At 37.6% G+C, this 22,987-nt stretch overlaps 8 protein-coding genes across 11 annotated transcripts; 4 read left to right on the forward strand and 4 right to left on the reverse strand.

Moving 5' to 3' along the window:
- Positions 1-816: 816 nt before the first annotated feature.
- On the reverse strand, positions 817-4,351 carry LOC17875515 (recQ-mediated genome instability protein 1). 3 transcript variants are annotated; one of them, XM_023786961.1, is made up of 9 exons: positions 3,773-4,351; positions 3,516-3,686; positions 3,200-3,345; positions 2,708-2,844; positions 2,082-2,276; positions 1,768-1,988; positions 1,557-1,667; positions 1,342-1,473; positions 817-1,128 (listed from the first exon to the last, which is right to left on the reverse strand). In XM_023786961.1, the coding sequence occupies exons 1-9, from the start codon at positions 4,325-4,327 to the stop codon at positions 967-969; spliced, it is 1,830 nt and encodes a 609-aa protein (XP_023642729.1). In that variant the 5' UTR covers positions 4,328-4,351; the 3' UTR covers positions 817-966. The 3 variants fall into 3 exon arrangements, with proteins under 3 accessions (XP_023642729.1, XP_023642725.1, XP_006279591.1); XM_023786957.1 differs by having other exon boundaries at positions 2,067-2,276; XM_006279529.2 differs by having other exon boundaries at positions 1,768-2,276.
- Positions 4,352-4,584: 233 nt separating this feature from the next.
- LOC17877098 (glutamic acid-rich protein) lies at positions 4,585-8,243 on the forward strand. Of its 2 annotated transcripts, XM_023777513.1 has the most exons (12): positions 4,585-5,171; positions 5,261-5,294; positions 5,766-5,845; positions 5,989-6,048; positions 6,132-6,245; positions 6,328-6,408; positions 6,479-6,544; positions 6,802-7,042; positions 7,130-7,222; positions 7,355-7,452; positions 7,554-7,584; positions 7,701-8,243. In XM_023777513.1, exons 1-12 carry the CDS (start codon positions 4,776-4,778, stop codon positions 7,943-7,945), a joined length of 1,539 nt encoding a protein of 512 aa, XP_023633281.1. In that variant the 5' UTR covers positions 4,585-4,775; the 3' UTR covers positions 7,946-8,243. The 2 variants fall into 2 exon arrangements, with proteins under 2 accessions (XP_023633281.1, XP_023633277.1); XM_023777509.1 differs by having other exon boundaries at positions 4,597-5,171; positions 6,802-7,222.
- A 668-nt stretch (positions 8,244-8,911) lies between these two features.
- On the forward strand, positions 8,912-10,683 carry LOC111832554 (fatty alcohol:caffeoyl-CoA acyltransferase). Its single transcript, XM_023789597.1, has 2 exons — positions 8,912-9,346; positions 9,846-10,683. The coding sequence occupies exons 1-2, from the start codon at positions 8,912-8,914 to the stop codon at positions 10,587-10,589; spliced, it is 1,179 nt and encodes a 392-aa protein (XP_023645365.1). The 3' UTR covers positions 10,590-10,683.
- Positions 10,684-11,351: 668 nt separating this feature from the next.
- On the forward strand, positions 11,352-13,706 carry LOC17877059 (glutamate-1-semialdehyde 2,1-aminomutase 1, chloroplastic). The gene is made up of 4 exons (XM_006279552.2): positions 11,352-11,622; positions 11,987-12,160; positions 12,243-12,887; positions 13,017-13,706. The coding sequence occupies exons 1-4, from the start codon at positions 11,443-11,445 to the stop codon at positions 13,437-13,439; spliced, it is 1,422 nt and encodes a 473-aa protein (XP_006279614.1). The 5' UTR covers positions 11,352-11,442; the 3' UTR covers positions 13,440-13,706.
- Positions 13,707-14,088: 382 nt separating this feature from the next.
- LOC17876899 (putative inactive flavonol synthase 2) lies at positions 14,089-15,824 on the forward strand. Its single transcript, XM_006280784.2, has 3 exons — positions 14,089-14,562; positions 15,011-15,338; positions 15,425-15,824. Exons 1-3 carry the CDS (start codon positions 14,174-14,176, stop codon positions 15,638-15,640), a joined length of 933 nt encoding a protein of 310 aa, XP_006280846.1. The 5' UTR covers positions 14,089-14,173; the 3' UTR covers positions 15,641-15,824.
- Positions 15,825-16,118: 294 nt separating this feature from the next.
- LOC17874951 (probable flavonol synthase 5) lies at positions 16,119-17,544 on the reverse strand. The gene is made up of 3 exons (XM_006280745.2): positions 17,078-17,544; positions 16,539-16,866; positions 16,119-16,423 (listed from the first exon to the last, which is right to left on the reverse strand). Exons 1-3 carry the CDS (start codon positions 17,500-17,502, stop codon positions 16,193-16,195), a joined length of 984 nt encoding a protein of 327 aa, XP_006280807.1. The 5' UTR covers positions 17,503-17,544; the 3' UTR covers positions 16,119-16,192.
- A 1,361-nt stretch (positions 17,545-18,905) lies between these two features.
- Positions 18,906-20,131, reverse strand: LOC17876240 (flavonol synthase 3). The gene is made up of 3 exons (XM_006281721.2): positions 19,776-20,131; positions 19,347-19,674; positions 18,906-19,180 (listed from the first exon to the last, which is right to left on the reverse strand). Exons 1-3 carry the CDS (start codon positions 20,129-20,131, stop codon positions 18,959-18,961), a joined length of 906 nt encoding a protein of 301 aa, XP_006281783.1. The 3' UTR covers positions 18,906-18,958.
- Positions 20,132-20,846: 715 nt separating this feature from the next.
- LOC17875062 (probable flavonol synthase 5) lies at positions 20,847-22,442 on the reverse strand. Its single transcript, XM_006280746.2, has 3 exons — positions 21,908-22,442; positions 21,418-21,745; positions 20,847-21,266 (listed from the first exon to the last, which is right to left on the reverse strand). The coding sequence occupies exons 1-3, from the start codon at positions 22,330-22,332 to the stop codon at positions 21,036-21,038; spliced, it is 984 nt and encodes a 327-aa protein (XP_006280808.1). The 5' UTR covers positions 22,333-22,442; the 3' UTR covers positions 20,847-21,035.
- Positions 22,443-22,987: the final 545 nt, after the last annotated feature.

A 22,987-nucleotide genomic window follows, 5' to 3' on the forward strand; every position in this document is an offset into this window, starting at 1 on the left:
AGTTTCGTTATTCTTCTTTATTTATTTATTATTTTTTTTTTTTTAATTTATTTATTTATTTTGTTTCAACTTTCATAACTGTTTTTTTTTTTAATGTCTTATGGCTGGCTCTAATGGTCCATATTTAAACATGGTTTCTTTATAACCTGACGACTTTGGAAAGAAAACTAGTGTTCGAAAATTAGTTAGGCATCATCATCAAATGCTTGAAGTAGATTACTCGAATCTTTTTTTGTTTTCTATAATTCTTGTTCAATATTAATACAACTGAAATTTATAATATAATAATATGTCATTTAGGCAAGAAAAGACTTTGACATATTCATTGACCGATTTGATAAATCAGGGACCCCCATATGATTTTGGCTATACCTAAGCTAGACCAATATCTAAAATCCGAAACGATTGATTTCTTTTTCAGAACAGAAGAAAAAAAACAAATACAAGACTTTGATGTATTATTATTACTACTATTTTTTATGTGCAAAGACTTTCGTGTTTTTTTTTTAAAAAAAGAGGAAACTACCGAAAGAAGATAACACTGTGTTTTTTACCGAACAAAGAGTCTTGAGTTAAAAGGTTAAATTCAAACCCACAAACAAAAAAGAAGAAAAGACCCGACACTCTCAAATCAAACAAAAACTTATCAATTCCCGACCCGATCCTTGTTTTTTCCCATAATGGACGATCGGTTGGAATATGCGTCATCAAATCATATAACAAATCTATTGGCGCAGAAACTAAATGCAGGAAATAAAAACTTTTGCAAAAGTTATAAATTGATCACAATGGCTGATGACTGATGATTGAAGTGAGATGTTTATCTACTCTACTCCTCCTATAAAGTTGTTAGTATCTATAATTTGTTAAACAGCAAGTCCAAAAATCGTAATTAAATAAAACTTGGGGAAAAAATTATCATGAAATTTACAACATGCATTATTAGTAAAACTACTGGATCAAGGTTCAAGGGGATAGAACAACAACTGGATTTAAGCTTGAGTATGTTATTGAAGAAGGTTTGATTCTTTCAAAGAGTAACCGAGCATCTGTTAACGAACATCCCTGATTCATTTCAATTGCTACCGGATATTGTGATGATCTGTTCATTTCTACCATCATTATTCCCTGCAGTTACATAAAAATTAACATTTTCAAAAAACTAGTTTTCCTAAGCATAGTTTGGTTGTGTCCGCTTGGGTCTTATCATTCAGTCCAAAGCCTAGTTTCTGTACTCGACTTGTGTCTGAAACCAACTTATCTTTGATGTATCTGAATCTGATCATAGAATAAAGTCGGTCTAAAACTGATATGTTAGAAAACACAAGTTAGCAGGTGTACCTCGAAGTCAGCCAGAAACAACTGGTAGCGTTTCAGTTTCTCTTTCATCATGGCATTTACTGATGCTGGTGCCGAAGAGGAAAGAGCAGCTGTGACTTCCATGGATGAATGACCTATCCTTTCTTGTACAATCTGCATAAGGAATAATATGGACCTGATGGGTGATCTTCATTCTAATTGATCAAAAAATTTGCAAAATGATGGATGGGACTTACGTCGTTATGGAGCAAGATCTCACAGATAAGACTACCATCATCTACGTAGCATATGAGCTCATAGATAGACTGTTGCTTGAACTGGAATTTCTTCACTCCGGTTAGAAAGCACTGCAAAAAGTAGGTACTTTAGCAACAAAGATTGAAACCCTAATCCGCCAATCGGTTGAAGACTGAGTCTGAAAGAATTTTTAATAAGTGGTGTTAGTACTTTGATCCTTCCTTGAACAAAATGCATGGTATCTTTCCTTACTGCCCATTTTTTAGACAACTCGGCTAAGTAAGTGAAAGGCTTCTCTGTATTTGTTAGCACAGAAGGGCCTTCCAAATCGATAACCACATTACTGACTTTTGCATCTGCTATACCGCCTGATCCTGAACCATATACATGAGACGTTGTGTCCCTTACACGACCAGTGTCAACATGCATTTCTTCAACAAATGAAGTCACGTTAGATGTTTGTTGATCCAATGTACTTCGACCAACAATGTTGGAAAAAGATCTTGTACCATTGCAACTAGTACCAGCTGTGGATGCTGCCCGGTGAGTGTTACTAGAAGTTGAGTGTATATCAGAAAACGTTCTTTCCATCTGCGCAGAAGCAGTATCAATCTGCATATCCTCAACCCTTGAAACAGTAGATTCCACATTGGTAGAAACAGGAGGCTCATCCATTGCCCGTGAACTAATGTGAGTTCTCGTTACATTTACAGGTATGCCTGCCATAAGTGTTATGGTTAAAAGAGAGCAACAGCCACTAATAATCTCAAAATAAAGTGGATTTCTCATGTTACTAAAAGTATCTAAGGACAGACATCATTTTGACATTTTCTCAGAGAGACACCAAGCACGTTTTAAAATTTGTAGTAAACACAGTTACATATTAGTTATGGTTAAGTGAGAAAACATCATAGGAAACACAGAACGAACCATGAATGTTGTAGTATGTTATAATTTACGACACAAACGAGAAAATGGGAAAAGACTGTTTCCTTTGATTCTCACTTATCCACTTTCTTGTGATGGAACAAATGCTTACTCTGGTTCAGGTGGCTAATTTTGTGAACTCTACTTTTGAAACATGCAGCTAATTTTCTTGTTGACATGTAGTTTTCTCTTAACAAGAAGATTAATGTAGAAACATCCTTACCTTGAACATTGGTTTGAGCGTGACTAGAATTGCCTGACGTAGAACTATTTACATGATTACCAGTATCATTGCCATTTAGCGGCCACGCAGCTAGAGTTGCTCTGGTTGCCAATGCAGGAACCACTCCACTCCTTGTTCTGCAAAATTTATAATCATATAAATTTTTTGACAATAAGTGTAAAACTTACAACTGCAATTAGAAAATACAGTTGGTAATCTTTTATAAACCGTGTTTCAACTTATATCATGCATCATCTTTCCACAGAATCCAATCAAAATGCAGAATTCACTGAACTAGTAAATCGTAAGGCAGACTCCAAACGAGTCACGCTTCTCAAGATCAAAGAAGCTGTAGCCAAAGAAATCGAAGAAACAAATTCGTTGCAAATAATAGTTCCAACTGAAGAGACATACATCATGACACAATTTTTGAATATGAAGTGAGCGGGAGAAACATGAGCTGGAGAAATATCAAGTTTTAAATAAATCTACCTTTTTCCTCTTGGAGGTTTGTTTACTTCAACAACCAGACGCTTTCTTGCTTCTTCTAGTTCTTCAACCATCCCTCCTAAAATTTCTACAATCTCAGGTACTAGCATTAAAAGCCCATGCCTAACTTGTACACTGGATACAACAATCTGCATTTTTACTGTCCTTGTCAGTGCTTTTACTAAAAACACAGATATGTATAGATAATTTAAAGGCTGTGCATTGGCCTTAGAACAAATATCAGATGCTATTTTTCATCCCAAAAGATAATCTACAATTTTCACAATTACAATCCTCAACAAAAAAAAAAAAAACACACCTTTAAACCAGCAGGAGCCAGGACTTGAAGATCTTTAATAGGCCTGTATTCCATCCCAAAAACGCGTTGTACACCATCTGTCATGGATAACTTAAGACACTTCTTAAGCCCTGCATTAGTATTTTCATACCTCCCTTTGAGTGGGCAGCCAATGTTAACAATCTCATCAACCTAAATTTGAGGAATTAAGTGAAATCTTCAGTGCATTATACAAACAGTTCCAACAAAAAAGGGTAAACACTAAACAATCAGATAACCTGCAGAACAAACGGACCAGCGAGTTCTATAAGATTCATAGACGCAACATTCCGAGGAAGAACCCCACCTCCGCATAGATTCATATCGGAAAACATGAACTGCTCAAAGCAGTGCTTAGCTTTAGCTGCAACATCGAGGCGGGAAAATTGTGGAACTGAAGTTTCAAGTCCAGAAAGACAAGAGACCCACCACTCTCTCTTCAATTTAATCCCTAATCGAGAAAGAACGCCACTGATAGGCGATTCATAATCATTTCCGCTCACAAACTCCGACTCTGTCTCCGACAAATCAACCGGATACGGAGTAGGAATACCAGAATCCGGCGGTGTAGGAGGAGGATTACCAAATACGTCGATAATCTCAACTTCCGATACAGCAATTGCTTCGCCGGCATTGGGGTTAGAATTCGAAGCTACTGAGGTTTCCGGTTGTATAGCTGAGGCAAGACCAACGCTCTGAACAGAATCACCAATTCCGCTTGTTCCAGTTCCAACTTCGCCTTCTTCTTCTTCTTCGTCGGAGGAGTACCGGAGTTGCAGGCGTCGTCTACGCATTTCGCCGGCGAAATTTAGGGATTTTTTTTTGGGTTTTCCCTCCAAAATCAATTTTTTATTTTGCTTTTTTGAAAAGAAATTGTATTGTCCAAAAAAAGTGAGGAATTAGTTGGGCTAATTATGAATAAAATTGGGCCTGTTATAAAATTGGGCCGAGTTTGCTGTATGTATATATGATGTGTATGAATATATATTTGGGTTAGTTTTGCCGCGAGCTGATTTATTTTGGTGAAAATTTTGGGGATGAGAAAAGAGCCCGCCTTTGTGTTCTAATTTTTGCCACCAGAAATTTTGAAAAAATCCCCAAATTTTGATTTTTGTTTTCGTTTCTCTTATTCATAATCGTTGAATTAGGGTTTTCGAGTTTCGAGTTTCCCAAATCTGATAAAAAAAACAATTTTCTTTAGCCATTTCTCTCATCTTGATTCGTCTGTTGTTTGGGTCTAACATGGCGACTGAAACCCTAGAAGAGAAAATACCGAAAGTGGAATCACCGGCGAAGGAGGAAATTGGTGCTGCGAAGGAAGAGAAGGAGGAAGAAAAAGCGGATTTGCCAATAAAGGCTGAGGTGGAGAAGAAGGAAGATGTAGAAGAGGGTGAAGCGAAGAAAGAGGGAGAATTGGAGGAGAAGGTTAAAGATAAAGAAGACGCTGTAGAAAGTGAGGAGGAGGAAGAAGAAGTAGAAGAAGAAGAAGAAGACGAAAGTGGAAGTAAGAAATCGTCGGAGAAAGAAGCGGTGACTCCGACCAGTGACAGACCAACGAGGGAGAGAAAGAAGGTTGAGCGTTTCTCGTTGTCTACTCCTATGCGGGCTACACCAAGCAAGTCTGTTTCAATTGGAAAGGTATCTTGATGTAAATTTTGTTTGTCTTTCGTATCTGCGATTGTGAGAATTGGATCAATTAATTATTTTTCTGTGTTTTTTGTGTGCAGGGTCGTGGAACACCTCTCAGGGAAATTCCAAATGGTACGTAGACTCATCAATTCTGTTTGTGAATTTTGTGATGTGTAGATCTAATTGTTGTCAGGCTGATTAATGAACAATCTTTGCTGGTTTGGCACATCTTAGATCTAGAAGATGAGATAGCTGCTGTGAGATTTTATTGTAGATAGAACTATTTCATTAGAAAAGCTTGTGGCTTTTGGTTTCCTTTAGTTCTATTCTGACGTTCTGGTGGAATTTTTCATGTTGTAGCTATCACCATTAGCATATAACCTACTGTCCCTGATTTAGTTAGACTTGGTAAGATTCAATTAGGTTTTTTCTTTGGTAGCTAACTACACTGTGGTTGATGAGAAGATGATAAAATGTTTGACTTTTCTTTCGTTCTCTTGTTTGTTTATCTAACTTGAGGGTGAGAAATTTAGTTCTTTTGATGGAGTCTTGAATACTTATATTTACAATTAGAAAGCTGTCTGATTATGTTGGCTGTTTCAGTGGCTCATAAACTATCCAAGAGAAAAGCTGATGACAACCTGATGTTATTACACACCATTCTTTATGGGAAGAAAGCAAAGGTGCTTTACATGTTTCCCACATTTGATATGTAGATTTCAGTAGCAAGCTTTTGTCTCCGTTAATATGGATGTTGTCGTGGAATTTTCACTGTCTCTTTCCAGTGCATAGCTATTTAAAGCTTTTTGTGAATTTTTTTCTGCAGGCGCAGATGGTTAAGAGAAACATTGGTCAATTTTCTGGCTTTACATGGTCAGAGAATGAGGTATAACCCATTTCAAGCTTTTGTTACAGGGATGTGAATGCTGGTTTTCCTCGTGATAAAACTTGTAGTTTAATGTTTCTCAGGAAGAGAAGCAGAGAGCACGAATAAAAGAGAAGATTGACAAATGCATAAAAGAAAAATTGATAGTTTTTTGTGATGTGCTTGATATACCTATAAACAGAAGCAACATGAAAAAAGTAAGTGATAAGATGATGTGGTCTATCTATTTATTGTACCTTATTCTACATTCTAAGAAATCCTCTATCCTTATACTTCCAGGAAGAACTAGCTGTCAAAGTGCTTGAATTTTTAGAATCTCCCAAAGAAACAAGAGATGTTGTAATAGCTGATCAAGAAAAGGTACTGTTGGATTCTGTAAATTATTGTTCTATGTTCATTCGCAATGGGAGATTGAATTCATTTTTGGCAGGCGAAAAAGCGTAAGAGTACACAAAAAAGGGGGAAATCTGGAGAATCTTCAGACACCCCAGCCAAGGTTTGTACTTTGTTTATCATCTCAGTTATCTTATTTGTATTCCTTGCCTGCTACTGGCACCTTTCATACCTTGTTTCCTTGTATTTTCCTCACATGACTAATGTCAAATTATGATTTTAAATGTGCATGGTCGGATTATAATCATTTGCATCAATTATTATATGCTTTTTTCATCTGTGTGTCTTTATTTATTAGCTGTTGACCATGGGTTGAACACTCATTTCTTGGTTGATTATGTATGTTTTGTCGCTACACAGAGAAAAAGGCAAACAAAGAAGCGAGATCAGCCATCTGACATGGAAGAAGGCAAGGATGAGGGAGATGCTGACTCTGAAGGAACTAATGATCCTCATGATGAAGATGATGCAGCGCCAGAGGAAAATAGTGACCATGAAAAGACTGACACTGAAGATGAAAAAGACAAAGCAGAGGATGAGAAACCATCCAAAAAGAGAAGCTCATCGAAAAAGACTGTAGAGGAGAGCTCAGGGTCTAAAGGTAAGGATAAGCCAGCTTCTGCTAAAGGTTCTGCAAAATCTGGTGAGAAGTCCTCCAAACAAATTGCTAAGTCAGCTTCATCCCCAGCTAAGAAGCAAAAAGTTGATCACGTCGAGCCTTCGAAAGAGAAAAGCAAGAAACAGCCAAGTAAGCCACAGGCTAAGGGATCTAAAGAGAAAGGTTACAACCATTTCTCAGCTGCTTCTAAAGCTTGGCCTTTTTTTATTTATGTTTTTTAAGAAGTTATTCTATTAGTCTTTGAAGCTAGTTACTTTATTATTGTTCTCTTATATCATGATGGATTGGATACAGGAAAAGCCACGAAGAAAGGAAAAGCCAAAGCAGAGCCCACCAGAGAAGAGATGCTTGAAGTGGTATCCAAAATTCTGAAGGAAGTAGATTTCAATACGGTAAGATGATTCAATTCGCCCAAATCCAAATACAATGTAATGGTCTAAAACCTTGAATAGATGTTCTCAAGTTCTCACACACTTTGTTTTTCTTAAAACAGGCAACACTATCAGATATTCTGCAGAAGCTAAGTATGTCCTTGAGTTTTGGCTTTTATAAATCTATTATCTCAATTTATGTTTATACTTTCCAAATGTTCAGGAGGCTTTTGCTAACATATGGTGTTTGTGATATCTGATAACGTCAGGCGCCCACTTTGGTGTGGAACTGTCGCATAGAAAACCAGAGGTGAAGGATGTGATCACAGATGCCATAAATGCAATGACTGATGATGAAGAAGACGATGAAGAGGAAAAAGCTGAGGCAGGAAGTGACAAAGAGAAGGAAGAAGAAAAAGAAGAGGGAGAAGAGGTAAAAGCTGAGGCTGAAAGTGACAAAGAGGAGGAAAAAGAAGGTGAAGAAGAAGAAGAAAAGGAAGAGCAAAAGGATTAAGGTTAGAATTTTGTTTTTCTTCTCTCAATATCTGATGTGAAGGAAAGCAAAAAACTGATACAGCTGTGAATCAGAACAAGTGACATATAGAATGTGTCGAATCTGTATTATGTACTGTGTAATCTCTGTAGTCTGACTCTCGTTATGTAGTTTTAAGCGTCTTTTTTCTTTTTCTTGTGTAGTTATTGTTACCTGTTAGGTTTTCTAATCCTTGTTTCTATTTGATGATATTGTGGGAAAGTTTTTTTGGATTTAGTTTAAAGACATTCGTATATTTTATCTAAATTCTGTTTTCCGATTTTTATAGTATCATGAAACGGAACTTGAAACTTTTGTACGTTCATAAAAAAAAACACTCTATATCTTGCAAACATATATTTCATTGCAAAAATTTACTAAGCATAGGTTTTTCTTGCTATTTTGATATTCTGTTTCAGGCTCAAAAAGTAAAGGATGTCATGGAGAAGTAAATTCGGTTTTTCTTGACGCCAAGTTACATTCAATTAGGGCCATTACAACTAATGATATTTTTAAAATAGAATCCACTAATAAATCACAATATCGAAGGAGTCTTTATATTACAAGAAAAGCTACTACCCAATTTTAGATGGGATCAGTCTAGTAAAGTTAAAAGAAAAGAATCATATACTCTTTCAAGTTTCAACCTATCAATTAAAAAGGAAAGAGAGATTATTTTTGGACCAAGCTTAACACAGTTCTATTTGACCGATCTAATTGGTCACTACACCTTTAATCATTCCAGATTTTAAGTTATTCAAGTCGTTAGATTAACATGTGTTTCTCAAATACGTCTCTCTCTCTCTCTCTCTCTGGCTCACATTTGCTGAAATATTTACTTGTACCACAATGAACCTCAAACCCTAGCCTCTACTTAACCCATTTGATAAAATCCTCCCTATAATTCATATCCATCCTCAAGTCTCCAAAAAAAACCCTCCCTGAAAGATGGCCGACTCATTTGAGCTCATCGTAACCCGAAAAGAACCTGTTCTTGTCTCTCCAGCGTCTGAAACTCCCAAAGGTCTCCATTATCTCTCAAATCTTGATCAAAACATCGCCATCATCGTCAAAACCTTCTACTACTTCAAATCAAACTCAAGATCCAACGAGAAATCTTATGAAGTTATCAAGAAGTCACTCTCTGAGGTTCTTGTTCACTACTATCCTGCCGCCGGGAGACTGACGATCAGCCCCGAAGGAAAGATCGCTGTTGGTTGCACCGGAGAAGGAGTTGTCGTGGTGGAAGCTGAGGCCAATTGTGGGATAGAAAAGATAAAGAAGGCTATATCGGAGATTGATCAACCAGAGACTCTTGAAAAGCTGGTTTACGACGTTCCCGGTGCTCGGAATATTCTTGAGATTCCTCCAGTAGTTGTTCAGGTGAGGGTTTGATACTGTTTTTGCTTGCTGTTTTTGTGTGAGTTAACGAACATGACCTATACTCTAGGGTTTGGTCCGATATTGGTTTCAAATAAATATCGTATATAGTACAATTAGATTAATCATTATCATGCATGCATAAATACGCTAATTAGTCAAAAAAAGAAAAGAAATACAAAATATTTTCCCAATAACATATACGTAAATGAACTTATAGACTTATAATGATCAAATGTAATTTATACATCCATAATTGAGGTTTTAAGAAGACTATTGTGAATTTGTGATTGCCGACCAAATAATTTATTAGGATTCTTATTTGCCAATATGCAATTCAACATATAATATTTTTCTTTTTGGTAAAAGGTTAAAATTTTTGATAGAATTAATCTTGTCTTTTGGGCAGCACATTCGTTAATAAATACGACTAAAGTAATCGTCTTTAGTTGATCGCATACGTTTGTATACTATGCTTCCATACAACTTTTTTGTTTGATAGGTGACAAATTTCAAATGTGGAGGATTCGTACTAGGACTAGGCATGAACCACAATATGTTCGATGGTATCGCAGCAATGGAGTTCCTCAACTCTTGGGCCGAGACGGCTCGTGGCCTTCCTCTCTCCCTCCCACCTTTCTTGGACCGCACACTTCTCCGACCACGAACTCCACCAAAGATCGATTTCCCACACAACGAGTTCGAGGACCTAGATGACATATCAGGCACGGGAAAACTCTACTTCGACGAGATACTCGTATACAAATCCTTCCTATTCGGACCGGAAAAACTGGAGAGGCTCAAGATCATGGCAGAGACGAGATCCACGACTTTTCAAACCCTAACAGGATTTCTATGGAGAGCTCGTTGTCAAGCTCTAGGGCTTAGACCTGATCAACGGATAAAACTTCTATTTGCTGCAGATGGACGGTCGAGATTCGTTCCAGACCTTCCTAAAGGATACTCCGGAAACGGGATTGTGTTCACTTATTGCGTTACAACGGCAGGTGAAGTGACTTTAAACCCTCTTTCTCATTCGGTGGGTTTGATCAAAAGCGCCGTTGAAATGGTCAACGACGGTTTCATGAGGTCAGCGATTGATTACTTTGAGGTGACTCGGGCTAGACCGAGCCTAACGGCTACGCTTCTGATCACATCATGGGCAAAACTGTCGTTGCATACGAAGGACTTCGGTTGGGGTGAACCGGTTGTGTCTGGACCGGTGGGTTTACAGAGAAGGAAGTGATTCTGTTCTTGCCATGTGGCAGTGACACGAAGAGTATCAATGTGTTGCTTGGACTTCCTGGTTCGGCTATGAAAGTGTTCCAAGGGCTTATGGATATATGATATGAGGCAGCTTATACATGTGGTGTGCGTAACTATTTACGTATGTCTTTTATAAATTAATTATGATTTAAAAACAAATAATGATGAACGATTACGTGTTTATGGTCGTATATGCGGTGGAGCAAGGATGTAACTAAAGATGTTAAAAGTATCAAGTTTAATAAGGAAGCTACTGTGTTACTAAAATGTTGTTTGGTAAGAGATCAAATCTTTGATTTTCTTTAGAGATCAATTACTAGTATCTACAAGTTACATCTTGCTTAATAGATTAAACTATCATACTGTATCTAGCAAAGATATCACTACGAAAAGTAAATTGGCTAATTCTGAAACTTCATGCTCACCTAGGGGAAAAAATATTATTTGTAAATTTATTTTTACATAAACCAAAACATTAAACGTTTATATTCGTGCATGAGTTATAACATGTAAATTTCATATATGATAAATGAAATAAGTAATCCACATATTATAAATCAAAATTTTAAAAATTAATAATAGCAGAACACAAATATAGACTTATAATATTATCACATTCGATTAAAACACCTATAATATTAAAATAAAAATGATTTGATTTGAGTGAGTTTTGTATACGGGTCGGGTCGACCCGGTAAAATTGAAATATAAAAACCCGGTGGCTGGGCATCGCCTTATCTTGTTGACTCTTCGTCGTGTCTGAGAAAGCCCACCCACTACCTTGGATTACCAACAACTCCGACCGTGAGAGACAGCGACTTTCAGAAGCAAAGATGTCGGCGACGCTCACAGGATCGGGAACTGCTTTAGGGTTTTCGTGCTCCTCGAAGATCTCGAAGAGAGCTTCTTCTTCTTCTTCTAACCGATGCTGCATCAAGATGTCTGTTTCAGTCGACGAGAAGAAGAAAAGTTTCACCCTTCAGAAATCAGAGGAAGCTTTTAATGCTGCTAAGGTAAATCGATTTTGATTGCTTCTAATAATGGTTTTTTAATTTCGTTCTGGTTGAAATCTCGGAGAGGATTATAAAGTTTATCTGGATTATAGGATAGTCTCGCAGAATGATCAGTTCATAAGAATCTTAGTTCAGAATGCAAAATTGTATCTTTTGGAATTTTTCGGGGTTTCAGAATGCAAAGTTCGGATCTTCGTCGTGAAATGATCAGGATCTGGCTCACTGGACTTGATTCATGATTTTGGTTTTACTACGTTGGCTTGACTTGTGTTGCGCATATAGAAACGTGTGCTAACGTTGTTGCCGTCTATAATAATCCCTGACTATCTGGAAAAAATGCATCTTTTTTTTATTTCATGAAAAGAATCTAATGCCTGGAGGTGTGAATTCCCCTGTTCGAGCCTTCAAATCCGTTGGTGGGCAACCAGTTCTGATTGATTCCGTTAAAGGCTCTAAAATGTGGGACATTGATGGAAATGAGTACATTGACTACGTTGGATCTTGGGGACCAGCTATTATCGGTCATGCTGATGATGAGGTACCGTTTCTCACTTCCTTAGTTTCGCAAACTCAAGTTTTCTGAACATAGACCTTTTAATCTTTTGATTAAACTTCGACAGGTTCTCGCGGCTCTAGCTGAGACGATGAAGAAAGGAACAAGCTTTGGTGCTCCTTGTCTCTTAGAGAATGTTCTGGCTGAGATGGTCATATCAGCTGTTCCTAGCATTGAAATGGTTCGGTTTGTCAACTCTGGTACTGAAGCTTGTATGGGTGTGCTCCGTCTCGCCAGAGCCTTCACTAACAAAGAGAAGTTCATCAAGTTCGAAGGATGTTACCACGGTCACGCAAACGCCTTCCTTGTTAAAGCTGGTAGTGGTGTAGCTACTTTAGGGCTACCGGACTCACCAGGTGTCCCCAAAGCAGCTACCTCAGATACTTTAACAGCTCCGTACAACGATATTGAAGCTGTTGAGAAGCTCTTTGCGGCGCATAAAGGCGAGATTTCTGCGGTTATTCTCGAACCTGTTGTTGGTAACTCTGGATTCATTCCTCCTACACCGGAATTCATCAACGGTTTACGCCAGCTGACAAAAGACAACGGTGTTCTTCTCATCTTCGATGAAGTCATGACAGGCTTTCGTTTAGCCTATGGTGGAGCCCAAGAATACTTCGGAATCACGCCCGATCTAACAACTCTTGGAAAAATCATTGGTGGGGGTCTTCCTGTGGGAGCATACGGTGGGAGACGTGATATTATGGAGATGGTGAGGTTCTGGCTCTATACTTAAAAGAAACTTCAACACTGGGGGGTGGCCGTTCTGTTTTTCGGCTCTGCTTTTTCCGAATTTGAAACGTATATATAAACAATGTATGTGTTCTTCTTTTCTTTGTAGGTTGCGCCTGCAGGACCAATGTACCAAGCCGGGACTCTAAGTGGTAATCCACTGGCAATGACCGCAGGGATTCACACGCTGAAGAGGCTAAAGCAGCCCGGAACATACGAGTATTTGGACAAGATCACAAAGGAGCTAACTAACGGAATCTTGGCAGCCGGAAAGAAAACCGGGCATCCAATGTGCGGCGGTTACATAAGCGGTATGTTTGGTTTCTTTTTCGCAGAAGGACCGGTCTACAACTTTGCAGATGCAAAGAAGAGCGACACAGAGAAGTTTGGTAGGTTCTTCAGGGGAATGTTGGAAGAAGGCGTTTACTTTGCACCATCTCAGTTCGAGGCCGGGTTTACGAGCTTGGCTCACAGTCCCAAGGATATAGAGTTCACGATTGCTGCGGCCGAGAGGGTCCTCAGTAGGATCTAGAATGTTATAGAATCTTCTATAACCCAACCCTGAGTTTAGTTTCACAATCTTCTGTTTTGGGGACATTATTTACGGGTTGATGAAATAAGAATTATTGTGTAGTGAGTTGAATTTTGTTTTTGTTTTCTTATGTTTCATCGGTAGAGCTTGGGATTTTGGTATTATGAAATCATATATTCCTGTTAGTGTAATTGTTTCTGTTGTATCCTTAAGATTTATTATTACTTCTTAAAAACAATAAATCCATTAAACTATATAATTGTGCTATCGAGTACAGTTTTTTTTTTTTTTTTTTTTTTTTGAAATGTGTGTTAATGATATAAATGAATAATGTAAACAAGAGTGACGAAAACAGTTGACCAACCAAAAAAAAAAGACATCATTAGCATAACGACACGAACAGATTATTTTCGTCTTTCATAGATATTTTTGGTGTTTAATGTATAAGTAACGGATTTCAATAGTTGCATAAGGTAGTAGGTGATTACTGATTAGGTAGTATAGTGAATGTTTGAGTAATAAATAAACAAAAAAAAAAAATCATAAGTCAGTAGATGATTAGGTGGTGTAGTGGATACTTTAGTGTGTGAACGTAATAATAGTGTCGGTCTAATTCAAACAATTAAGGTTGAAAAACGGGACAGGCCTATGTGCCTAGTACTACTCATCACAAACTTTCACAAAGAATCGAAGTTACGTACCTCTCTCACCTTCCATTATTTTCAGCAACAATCATGGAAGTCGAGAGAGACCAACGTCCGCATACAGCATCTCTTATGGCCGAGACGATCCCTGTAGTGGATCTAAGCAACCTTGACGAAGAGCAAGTGTCGCGTGCGGTGGTGAAAGCGAGTGAAGAGTGGGGGATCTTTCACGTGGTTAATCATGGAATACCGATGGATCTGATAGGGCGGTTGAAGGAGGTTGGTGCACAGTTCTTCCATCTCCCGGAGAAGGAGAAGAATGCCGTAGCGAAACAAGCTGGCTCCAAAGACTTCGAAGGTTACACCACGAATCTCAAGTACGTCAAAGGAGAAGTTTGGACTGAGAATCTTTTTCACAGAATCTGGCCACCCTCTTGTATCAATCTTACTTATTGGCCCAATAATCCTCCTCAATACAGGTACTAAACTAATCTTTGCCTACAAATTAAATTGTCTTGTTACTTAGGATCACAAATAGCATAACATGGAGTTTTTTATTTTATTTTATATCCAACTATTTCACGTTGAATTAATTCTGAAAGGAATCATCACTGAAAATAAGCAACATTTGTAGTGGAAAATGAAATAATTTGGATTAATTTGGGGTTTGAGCTGTATTAATGGAACAAAACTGAATGATTTAATTAACAAACTTTTTTTTTTGTCAACCCAAATAAACATAGTCCATGTGTAGCACACTCGTTTAAAAACCCTGGAAATGTAATAATTTGATGAATTTTTGGAGTGGTAAAAATATACAAAAATTAATTCAAAGCATAAAACATAAAAAAAAACTACACCATCCACCTTTGTTTTGTTTTCTGCACCCAATTCATTCTTTTGATACTTTTCATATGGCGATTACAGAGAAGTAATTGCAGAGTACACAAAGGAGACAAAGAAGCTATCAGAGAGGGTTTTGGGGTATCTATCAGAGGGATTAGGGTTACCACGTGAGGCCTTATTACAAGGTCTTGGCGGCGAGTCGACTGAGTATGTAATGAGGATCAACAACTATCCTCCTGACCCCAAACCGGAGTTGACTCTGGGAGTACCAGAGCATACTGATATCATCGGTATCGCAATCATCGTCACCAATGGAGTTTCAGGTCTCCAAATTTTCAAGGACGATCGCTGGTTCGATGTCCACTACATTCCCACTGCCATAACCGTCAACATTGGCGATCAGATTCTGGTTTGTTAATTTGTCTCTTAATTAATGATTTAATGAAGTACGTACATCTATCTCTATATATATAAGTTGGTGGGATATATTTGTAGAGGCTGAGCAATGGAAAGTACAAGAATGTGTTGCATAGAGCAATAGTGGATAAGGAAAAACAGAGGATGTCATGGCCGGTCTTTGTGGATGCTAATCCTGATGTGGTCATCGGACCATTGCCTGAGCTAATTACCGAGGATAGTCCCGCTATGTTCAAGCCTATTACATGCAAGGACTTTAAGTACCGGAGACTCCTTAAACTTCCAGTCGACTGAACTCAAATATAATATCGGACCATTGTGTGTTTTGTTTGACCACTACCACATATTGCTAAAATTTTAAATAACGAGCATGTAAGAAACCATTATATTTATAGAAGAATACCCGCGTTACACTCAAAAATATTTTCATATATCATTTTTTTTAAATGACTGAATCTACTGTAGAAAGTAATATTGTATTGTAAGTTTGTAATAAATGGGGAAGAACATAATAATGATGAGAATGAATGACGATTAATTCCGTCAAACCGCTTCCAAATCGACATGATAGCCATTTTTCATATAACAATTTTTTTTGGGTCGAATACATATGAAAAATATATTTAGTAGCTGGCTATTTTGTGTTATTACTTTTTTTTTTCTAGAGGATTATTAGTCTTTTTCATATATATTTTTATTATGTGAACCATATATAGCATTAATTATTTGAATGTAACTCCAAAAGAAAAAAAGAAAAAAAAGATACGAACACTTGGACAATTCATCATAATTTATTGAGAGATTTTTTGTTCATGGGTTTCTAGGGTTTTCAGTAGAGAGGATTCTTTATAAACTATAAAGCTTCTCGACCGCCCAGCTTTTGAGCGTCTGCTGCGTATAGTCTTTAAAAACTAAAGTCTCGAATTTGGGAGGATTCTCGTCTCCCGTAAGCTCAGGCAAAGGTCCGACCAACATATCATCCCTAGGCGAAACAAAAACCGGCCAAGAAATCCTCAATCTTTCCTTATCCAACATTGCTCTGTGAAGCACGTTCTTGAACCTCCCGTTGGTCATCCTCTACAATCAATTGAATTTACAAATCAAACCCTAAACTTTCCCAACTCTAAACTAAAAAAACATATCTTTTATCATAAAAACTAAAGGAAAAAAAAGAAAACATAATCAGTGAGACCATGAGTTGATCGCCGATGAAAACAACCATTGCTGAGTCCATATACTCAACGTCCAACCATTTTTCGTCCTTGAAGACTTGTAGTCCAGGAACTTCATTTGGGACGAGAAGTGTGATTGCACCTATATCGGTGTGCGCAGCGCCTCCTATGACTAATTCAGATTTGGAGGACGGCTGATAGTAATTGACCCTAATCAAATACTGTGCCATTTCCCCACCTAATCTTTGCGTCAACGTCACGGAAGGTAACCCTAGTCCCTCTGATAACCAACCAAGAATTTTCTTTGTTAGCTTCTTCACATGCGTTGTGTAATCCTCATTCACCTCCCTGAAACCTCCATCTCCCAACATATATATCAACCAATATCCAACTTTTGAATTAGAGATTTTGTTAGGAAATCAGTTTGTTTTTTTTTTTTTTTTTGAAAGAGGTGTTAGGAAATCAGTTACAACGTAAAAAGATGAGTCAATCGGATCATTGCTAACTGGTTTTGAATTACTTAACTCATACTATCACGTTTCTAGGTAACGTTACGTACCTATATTGGGGAGGATGTTTTGGCCAATACTTATAATTGATGATAGAGGGTGGGGAGAGTCTGTGAAAGAGATGTTCGTCCCAAGCCTTAATACCGTCTAGATAGTTTTTCTTGTATCCTTCAATATCTTCGTCTTGCGCCACGGCTTCCTTTTCTGTCTCCGGGAGGTCAAAGAACTGCTTCCCAACCACTTGCAGCTGCCGCATCAGCGCCATCGGAATTCCGTGGTTAACCACCTGAAAAATTCCCCAACCTTCACTCGCTTTCGTCACCTCACGCACCAGGAGCTCTTCATTAGAAACGCTTAGATCAATGATGGGAATGTCCAGTTCCATGCTCTCCCGAAGAGTACTTGAGCTCGCCAATTGCTTGCAAAAAGACGGGAGAGACGAAGAAGATATGTTGTGGTTTCTCTCATCTTCCATATATGGTTCACTTTAGTTGCCAAGTTGGCTTTTCTTAGAGTGATAGGTGTGAGAAGGAGAAGAGAAGACTAAAACGGGCTTTAATAAATAGAGTAAAGAGGATCTCAATTATTTGGACCGAGAACATGTGTACGTGGTTTCTCTCGCCTCAATTAAGTATGTCAAAAAGGGAGATATTTTTCAACAGAATCTGGCCCAAATATTCTCCTCCATACATATGTACTAATCTCCGCCTTCAAATAAATGGTCTAGCTAGTTAGGGGACAAATAGCATAGGCTGAAGTACATTTCAAGATCTAATTAATTACGAAAATGATTTCATTGGGATAAATAAGGGTTTTAGTTGAATGTCATATGAATTAACGGATTAGCTGAATAGTTGTATGTCATATGAATAATGAATTAACGGAATAATAGAATAGCCAAATTTTTCAAGGAGGATCTCTGGTTCGATGTCCACTACATTCCCACTGCCATAACCGTCAACATTGGCGACAATATACTGGTTTGTGTTGTCTCTTAAGGATTTAATGAAGTACATCTCTATAAGTTGTACTAATTAAAATCATCAGTCTTTTTTTGTTTTCTTTTTCTTGGGTGGGAGGGATTTGTAGAGGCGGAGCAATGGCAAGTAGAAAATAAGGAAAAACAGAGGATGTCATGATTGACAACGTGCAAGCATTAGTGCAAGTGGTGAGACTTTTGCTGGGCTGGGCTATAAAGTAATATGCTTCCAAGTTTGGAACGCTGATTGGTCATATACTAAATTCTAAAAGCACAACCCACTGACATTTGGACTCTGTGATCATGGTCGGACCAACAAAAAAGTTGTAACTACAATGATTGTAGTAGCGCATGTAATTAAGAAAACTCAATTACACCAAAATACACTATCATTTATATACGTACAATATAGTCACGACTCAACCTTATTTTAATCATCGTGTATTTCTTGTAATTGAGTTTTCTTTTCTGCCAACCAAACTATTCCAATTTCCAACCATCTATATTTTGATGTTTTTTGAACAATACAATTGGTTTGCCTTAGTATTTCATTATAAACTTTTGGAATTTCAACTTGTATTGTAGTCTTGTAGATTCTAGTTCTGGGAATGAATTACCAAAATTATGTAAAAATGTTGACTTCAACCACTATAATTTTTTTTATATGTAAAATGAGATTCGCTATCGAAGAACCTTTTTTTTTTTTTTTTTTTTTTCCTGTGAACCGCTATCGAAAAACTTATAAAGTTTAAAGCTTTAAACCAAAAAAATAATGACGCAGTTAATTAACACATAACAACAATCCAAATATGATTATTTTAAATAGTGCGCGCTACACACCTACACAATCATGCAGTAGATTGATAAATTATGTAGAAGAAAACTTCAATAGTCATTATTTAAAGCAGACGCAATAATAGAAACACTTCTTCTTCATTTCATGATTTTCTTCTCAGTCGTCAAGTGTAAGCTGCTTAAGCTTGCGAATTTTGAAATCTTTGTAGGCGTAAGACTTAAATTTGGGAGCACTATTGTCGCCGGAAGTTAGCTCCGGCAAAGGTCCCAAGACTTGATCAAGGTTCGATTCCACAAAAACCGGCCACGAGATTCTTGTCTTCTCCTTATTCCTCGTGGCTCTATGCACCACACTCTTATACTTCCCATTGCTCATCCTCTGCAATATCCACAATTAATTGCAAGACAAACTTCTTTAAAAACCCATGCATATTAGGTTATATATGAAACCTATATAATGTACGGAAACCACATTATTGAAAATGATTGTTAAATGGTTAACTAACAAAATGATTCAAGCATAGTATCATAATTAAACATCTTACTTGGAATTGATCACCAATGATGACGATGATCCCAGAAGTGATGTACATTGTGTCGATCCAGTTGTCATCTTTGAACACCTGGAGTCCTAAAGCATCATTAGCGACCAAGAGTGTGATACCATTGAAATCGGAGTGACCAGGAACTCCCAGGACCGAATCCATGTCCGGACACGGCGGATAGTAATTGATCTTCATCAGATACTCCACCGTCTCGCCTCCTAGACTTTCCTTCAACGCCTCACGCGGTAACCCTAACCCTTCTGATAACCATTCCATGATTTTTTCTGCTAGCTTCTTCATGTGACTTGCGTACTCCTCATTCACCTCCCTGTCAAAAATATAATATATTATTTATGAGGATTAACTCTACATTTTTATAAACATGTATGTGACTAAAAACCATTAGCAATGAGTGGACCGATCTTAGACCTGTATTCGGGAGGGTTTGTAGGCCAGAATCTGTAGTTGATTTTGGATGGTGGCCAGATCCTGTGAAAGAGATGATCCGCCCATGCGTTTCTAGCTTCATCCTCGTACTTGGTCATGTATCCTTCTATGTCCATGGAGTCCTCTGGCTTCGCTATGGCTTCCTTCTCTAACTCCGGCAGCTCAAAGAACTTTGATCCCACTTCTTGCAACCGCCGAATCAGTTCCGTCGGGATTCCGTGGTTGACCACCTGAAAAACCCCCCACTCTTCGCTCGCTTTAACAACTGCACGTGCCACAAGCTTTTCATCCTGGTTACTTAGATCAATGAAGGGGATGTCTCGCGAAGACATCTCCATTGTGGTTTTCGGTATTTTTAATCTCTTCCAGCTCTATGGCGGATTTGATTGAAATGTAGCTTTATGATTTAGAGACTTTTGATCGGAGAGAGAAGTTGCGGTATGAATTTTATAGAGAGGAATAAGGTGGTGTATGACTGGGGTGGCACCGTGGTCCGTGGCACACTGCTTGCGATTGTATAACTTTAAAAAATCGATCAAGAAATATATATTTGAGAAGATACTGTAAATGAGAGAATCCGACAACTCGAATCTCTTTATGTTTGTTTTTTTTGGTTTTTCTTTTTCTATCGTTCAAAAATGATACGACCAAATTACTGTATAAGTATTATGCAATGTATATAGATTGCTTAAACTAAGCTACGCCTACCCCGTCACCGTGTAGGCTACACGTGACAATAAATGAGTTGTATAATACAAATTACATATAATCGTCTAAACATGATAACTATTCGATCTCAAATCAATAGTGCGTGTAAATTATCCGTTTTAAAAGTTGACAGTGAAACTGTGTTCGACGTATTTTAAATGTTATGAAAGAGTGAAATTTGCTCTTCGTAAGTATGACCGCTTGTCAACTATTACAAGACAACCACTTCAAAAAAATCTCCAAACACAGAAACATATGTACTGAACAGTTTAACGTACCATATATTATATTGAAATTAACTCCCAAACAACGAAATTAAAGGATACGCACGCATTTATAAAAACATAACCCTTTATTATGTTTACCATAAAACTCCATTAGAGGAAAGAACAGTAATCATTTGACGTAACTCGAAAAGTAAACAAACAAACAAAAACAAAATATATAGGGATACGAACACTTGGACAGTTCATCATAATTTATTGTGGGATTCTTTGTTCATGGGTTTCTAGGGTCTTCAATAGAGAGGATTCTTTATGAACTATATACCTTCTCGACCGCCCATTTTGCAAAGGTCTGGTGCATATAGTCTTTATAAGCTAAAGTCTCAAATTTGGGAGGAGTCTCGTCTCCGGTAAGCTCCGGCAAAGGTCCGACTAACAAATCAAGCCTCGGCGCAACAAAAACCGGCCACGATATCCTCAATCTTTCCTTATCCAATTTTGCTCTGTGAAGCACATTCTTGTACCTCCCGTTGCTCATCCTCTGTAATTAATTAAATTAATCAATTCCCAAACGTTTCCTATTCAATAATTTTTTTTCTTCTAAAAATGTGTATATATATATTTTTTTATCATAATAACTAAAGGAAAAACAGAGAGAAAAGAAAAAGAAAAAATTAAGAAATCAACGAGACCATGAGTTGATCGCCGATGATAACAACCACAGCGGAGTCGATATACTCAACGTTCAACCATTGTTCGTCCTTGAAGACTTGAAGTCCAGGAACCTCATTAGGGAGGAGATGTGTGATTGCACCTATATCGGTGTGCGCAGCGCCTCCTATGACTAATTCGGATTTTTGAGACGGCTGATAGTAATTAACCCTAATCACATACTCTGTCATTTCCCCACCTAATCTTTGCGTCAACGTCACGGAAGGTAACCCTAGTCCCTCTGATAACCAACCAAGAATTTTCTCCGTTAGCTTCTTCATATGCCTTGTGTACTCCTCATTCACCTCCCTGAAACCGCCATGGCCCAAACTATCAACCAAAAGCTGACTTTTGACTTTAAGATTTTGTTTAAGAAATAAATCAATTGATAAAAACATATATGAGTCTGTCCACCTCATGATTACCGATTGGCTTTGAATTACTATATATCTTCTTTATTGGAAACTATACCTGTACTGGGGAGGATTCTTAGGCCAATATTTATAATTGATGAGAGAGGGTGGGGAGAGTCTGTGACATAGATGTTCATCCCAAGCCTTAATACCTTGTAGATAGTTCCTCTTGTATCCTTCAATGTCTTCCTCTTTCGCCACAGCTTCCTTTTCTGCCTCGGCGAGCTCAAAAAACTGCTTCCCAACCACTTGCAGCTGCTGCATCAGCTCCGTTGGAATCCCATGGTTGACCACCTGAAAAACTCCCCACTCTTCGCTCGCTTTCGTCACCTCACTCACCAGGAGCTCTTCATCAGAAACGCTTAGATCAACCACGGGAACGTCATCCGCGTTTCCTCCAGGAGTTGTGCCTGCCAATTGCTTGTTCAGAGATTGGAGAGATGAAGAAGACGAAAATGTATCGTGGTTTCTCTCTTCTTCCATTGCTTCACTCTAGTGTCCACGCAGGTTGGTTTAATTTTTCTTATTGTGATGATAGGTCTGAGAAGGAGAAGAGAAGGCTTATTAATTAGAGGGGATTAATAAATAGGCTAAAAAGAGAAGGCTGGACCGAGAAAACTTTTTACGGAATCTGGCCACCCTCATGTGCGTAGCCTATAAGCAAATTGTCTAGTTAATGAACAAATAGCATAGATGAAGTATTTTAAGATCTAATTTTACGTTCAATTTTGAACGGAATGAACACTTCAAATAAAATAAAAATTAATGGAAGATAAATTCTTTAGGAGAAATTATTAGGTTTTGAGTTGTACTTGTATGTCACATTAATAGTGAATTAACGGGATAGCTGAATGATTAAATAGTAAAAAGTTTGTGAATTTATTTTTTTGTCAACCCTAATTAAAACATGTATGTTCTCTATATATAACCCTCTCAATTTTAAATACGTGGAAAATTTGATAAATTATCTGAATGGTTAAAAACATAGCAAAACACAATTTCAAAACATGAAAACATAAAAATTATACTTTTTCTTCTTCTTTTTCGCATTGAATTTATTTTGTTGAAATTTTCCTTTTATCATCTGTTTGATTGTGTTTTCAAATAGGTTAATAATTAAGATGATGACCCAAAAAAA

Source organism: Capsella rubella, unplaced genomic scaffold, assembly GCF_000375325.1.
Source record: "Capsella rubella cultivar Monte Gargano unplaced genomic scaffold, Caprub1_0 scaffold_8, whole genome shotgun sequence".
In the NCBI taxonomy this organism is placed as follows: domain Eukaryota; kingdom Viridiplantae; phylum Streptophyta; class Magnoliopsida; order Brassicales; family Brassicaceae; genus Capsella; species Capsella rubella.

Coding starts and splice junctions, on each gene's coding strand:
- LOC17875515 (XM_006279529.2), bottom strand. CDS start 4,327: ATGCGTAGACGACGCCTGCAACTCCGGTACTCCTCCGACGAAGAAGAA. Junction 2,845..3,199: donor AAACCTCCAAGAGGAAAAAG/GTAGATTTATTT, acceptor TAAATTTTGCAG/AACAAGGAGTGGAGTGGTTC. Junction 1,668..1,767: donor TTGTTCAAGGAAGGATCAAA/GTACTAACACCA, acceptor TACTTTTTGCAG/TGCTTTCTAACCGGAGTGAA.
- LOC17877098 (XM_023777509.1), top strand. CDS start 4,776: ATGGCGACTGAAACCCTAGAAGAGAAAATACCGAAAGTGGAATCACCG. Junction 6,049..6,131: donor TTACATGGTCAGAGAATGAG/GTATAACCCATT, acceptor AATGTTTCTCAG/GAAGAGAAGCAGAGAGCACG. Junction 7,453..7,553: donor AGGAAGTAGATTTCAATACG/GTAAGATGATTC, acceptor TTCTTAAAACAG/GCAACACTATCAGATATTCT.
- LOC111832554 (XM_023789597.1), top strand. CDS start 8,912: ATGGCCGACTCATTTGAGCTCATCGTAACCCGAAAAGAACCTGTTCTT. Junction 9,347..9,845: donor TTCCTCCAGTAGTTGTTCAG/GTGAGGGTTTGA, acceptor TTTGTTTGATAG/GTGACAAATTTCAAATGTGG.
- LOC17877059 (XM_006279552.2), top strand. CDS start 11,443: ATGTCGGCGACGCTCACAGGATCGGGAACTGCTTTAGGGTTTTCGTGC. Junction 11,623..11,986: donor AAGCTTTTAATGCTGCTAAG/GTAAATCGATTT, acceptor TTTCATGAAAAG/AATCTAATGCCTGGAGGTGT. Junction 12,161..12,242: donor TCGGTCATGCTGATGATGAG/GTACCGTTTCTC, acceptor AAACTTCGACAG/GTTCTCGCGGCTCTAGCTGA.
- LOC17876899 (XM_006280784.2), top strand. CDS start 14,174: ATGGAAGTCGAGAGAGACCAACGTCCGCATACAGCATCTCTTATGGCC. Junction 14,563..15,010: donor AATAATCCTCCTCAATACAG/GTACTAAACTAA, acceptor TGGCGATTACAG/AGAAGTAATTGCAGAGTACA. Junction 15,339..15,424: donor ACATTGGCGATCAGATTCTG/GTTTGTTAATTT, acceptor ATATATTTGTAG/AGGCTGAGCAATGGAAAGTA.
- LOC17874951 (XM_006280745.2), bottom strand. CDS start 17,502: ATGGAAGATGAGAGAAACCACAACATATCTTCTTCGTCTCTCCCGTCT. Junction 16,867..17,077: donor AAACATCCTCCCCAATATAG/GTACGTAACGTT, acceptor TGGAGGTTTCAG/GGAGGTGAATGAGGATTACA. Junction 16,424..16,538: donor TCATCGGCGATCAACTCATG/GTCTCACTGATT, acceptor AATTGATTGTAG/AGGATGACCAACGGGAGGTT.
- LOC17876240 (XM_006281721.2), bottom strand. CDS start 20,131: ATGGAGATGTCTTCGCGAGACATCCCCTTCATTGATCTAAGTAACCAG. Junction 19,675..19,775: donor ACAAACCCTCCCGAATACAG/GTCTAAGATCGG, acceptor TATTTTTGACAG/GGAGGTGAATGAGGAGTACG. Junction 19,181..19,346: donor TCATTGGTGATCAATTCCAA/GTAAGATGTTTA, acceptor TGGATATTGCAG/AGGATGAGCAATGGGAAGTA.
- LOC17875062 (XM_006280746.2), bottom strand. CDS start 22,332: ATGGAAGAAGAGAGAAACCACGATACATTTTCGTCTTCTTCATCTCTC. Junction 21,746..21,907: donor AAGAATCCTCCCCAGTACAG/GTATAGTTTCCA, acceptor TGGCGGTTTCAG/GGAGGTGAATGAGGAGTACA. Junction 21,267..21,417: donor TCATCGGCGATCAACTCATG/GTCTCGTTGATT, acceptor AATTAATTACAG/AGGATGAGCAACGGGAGGTA.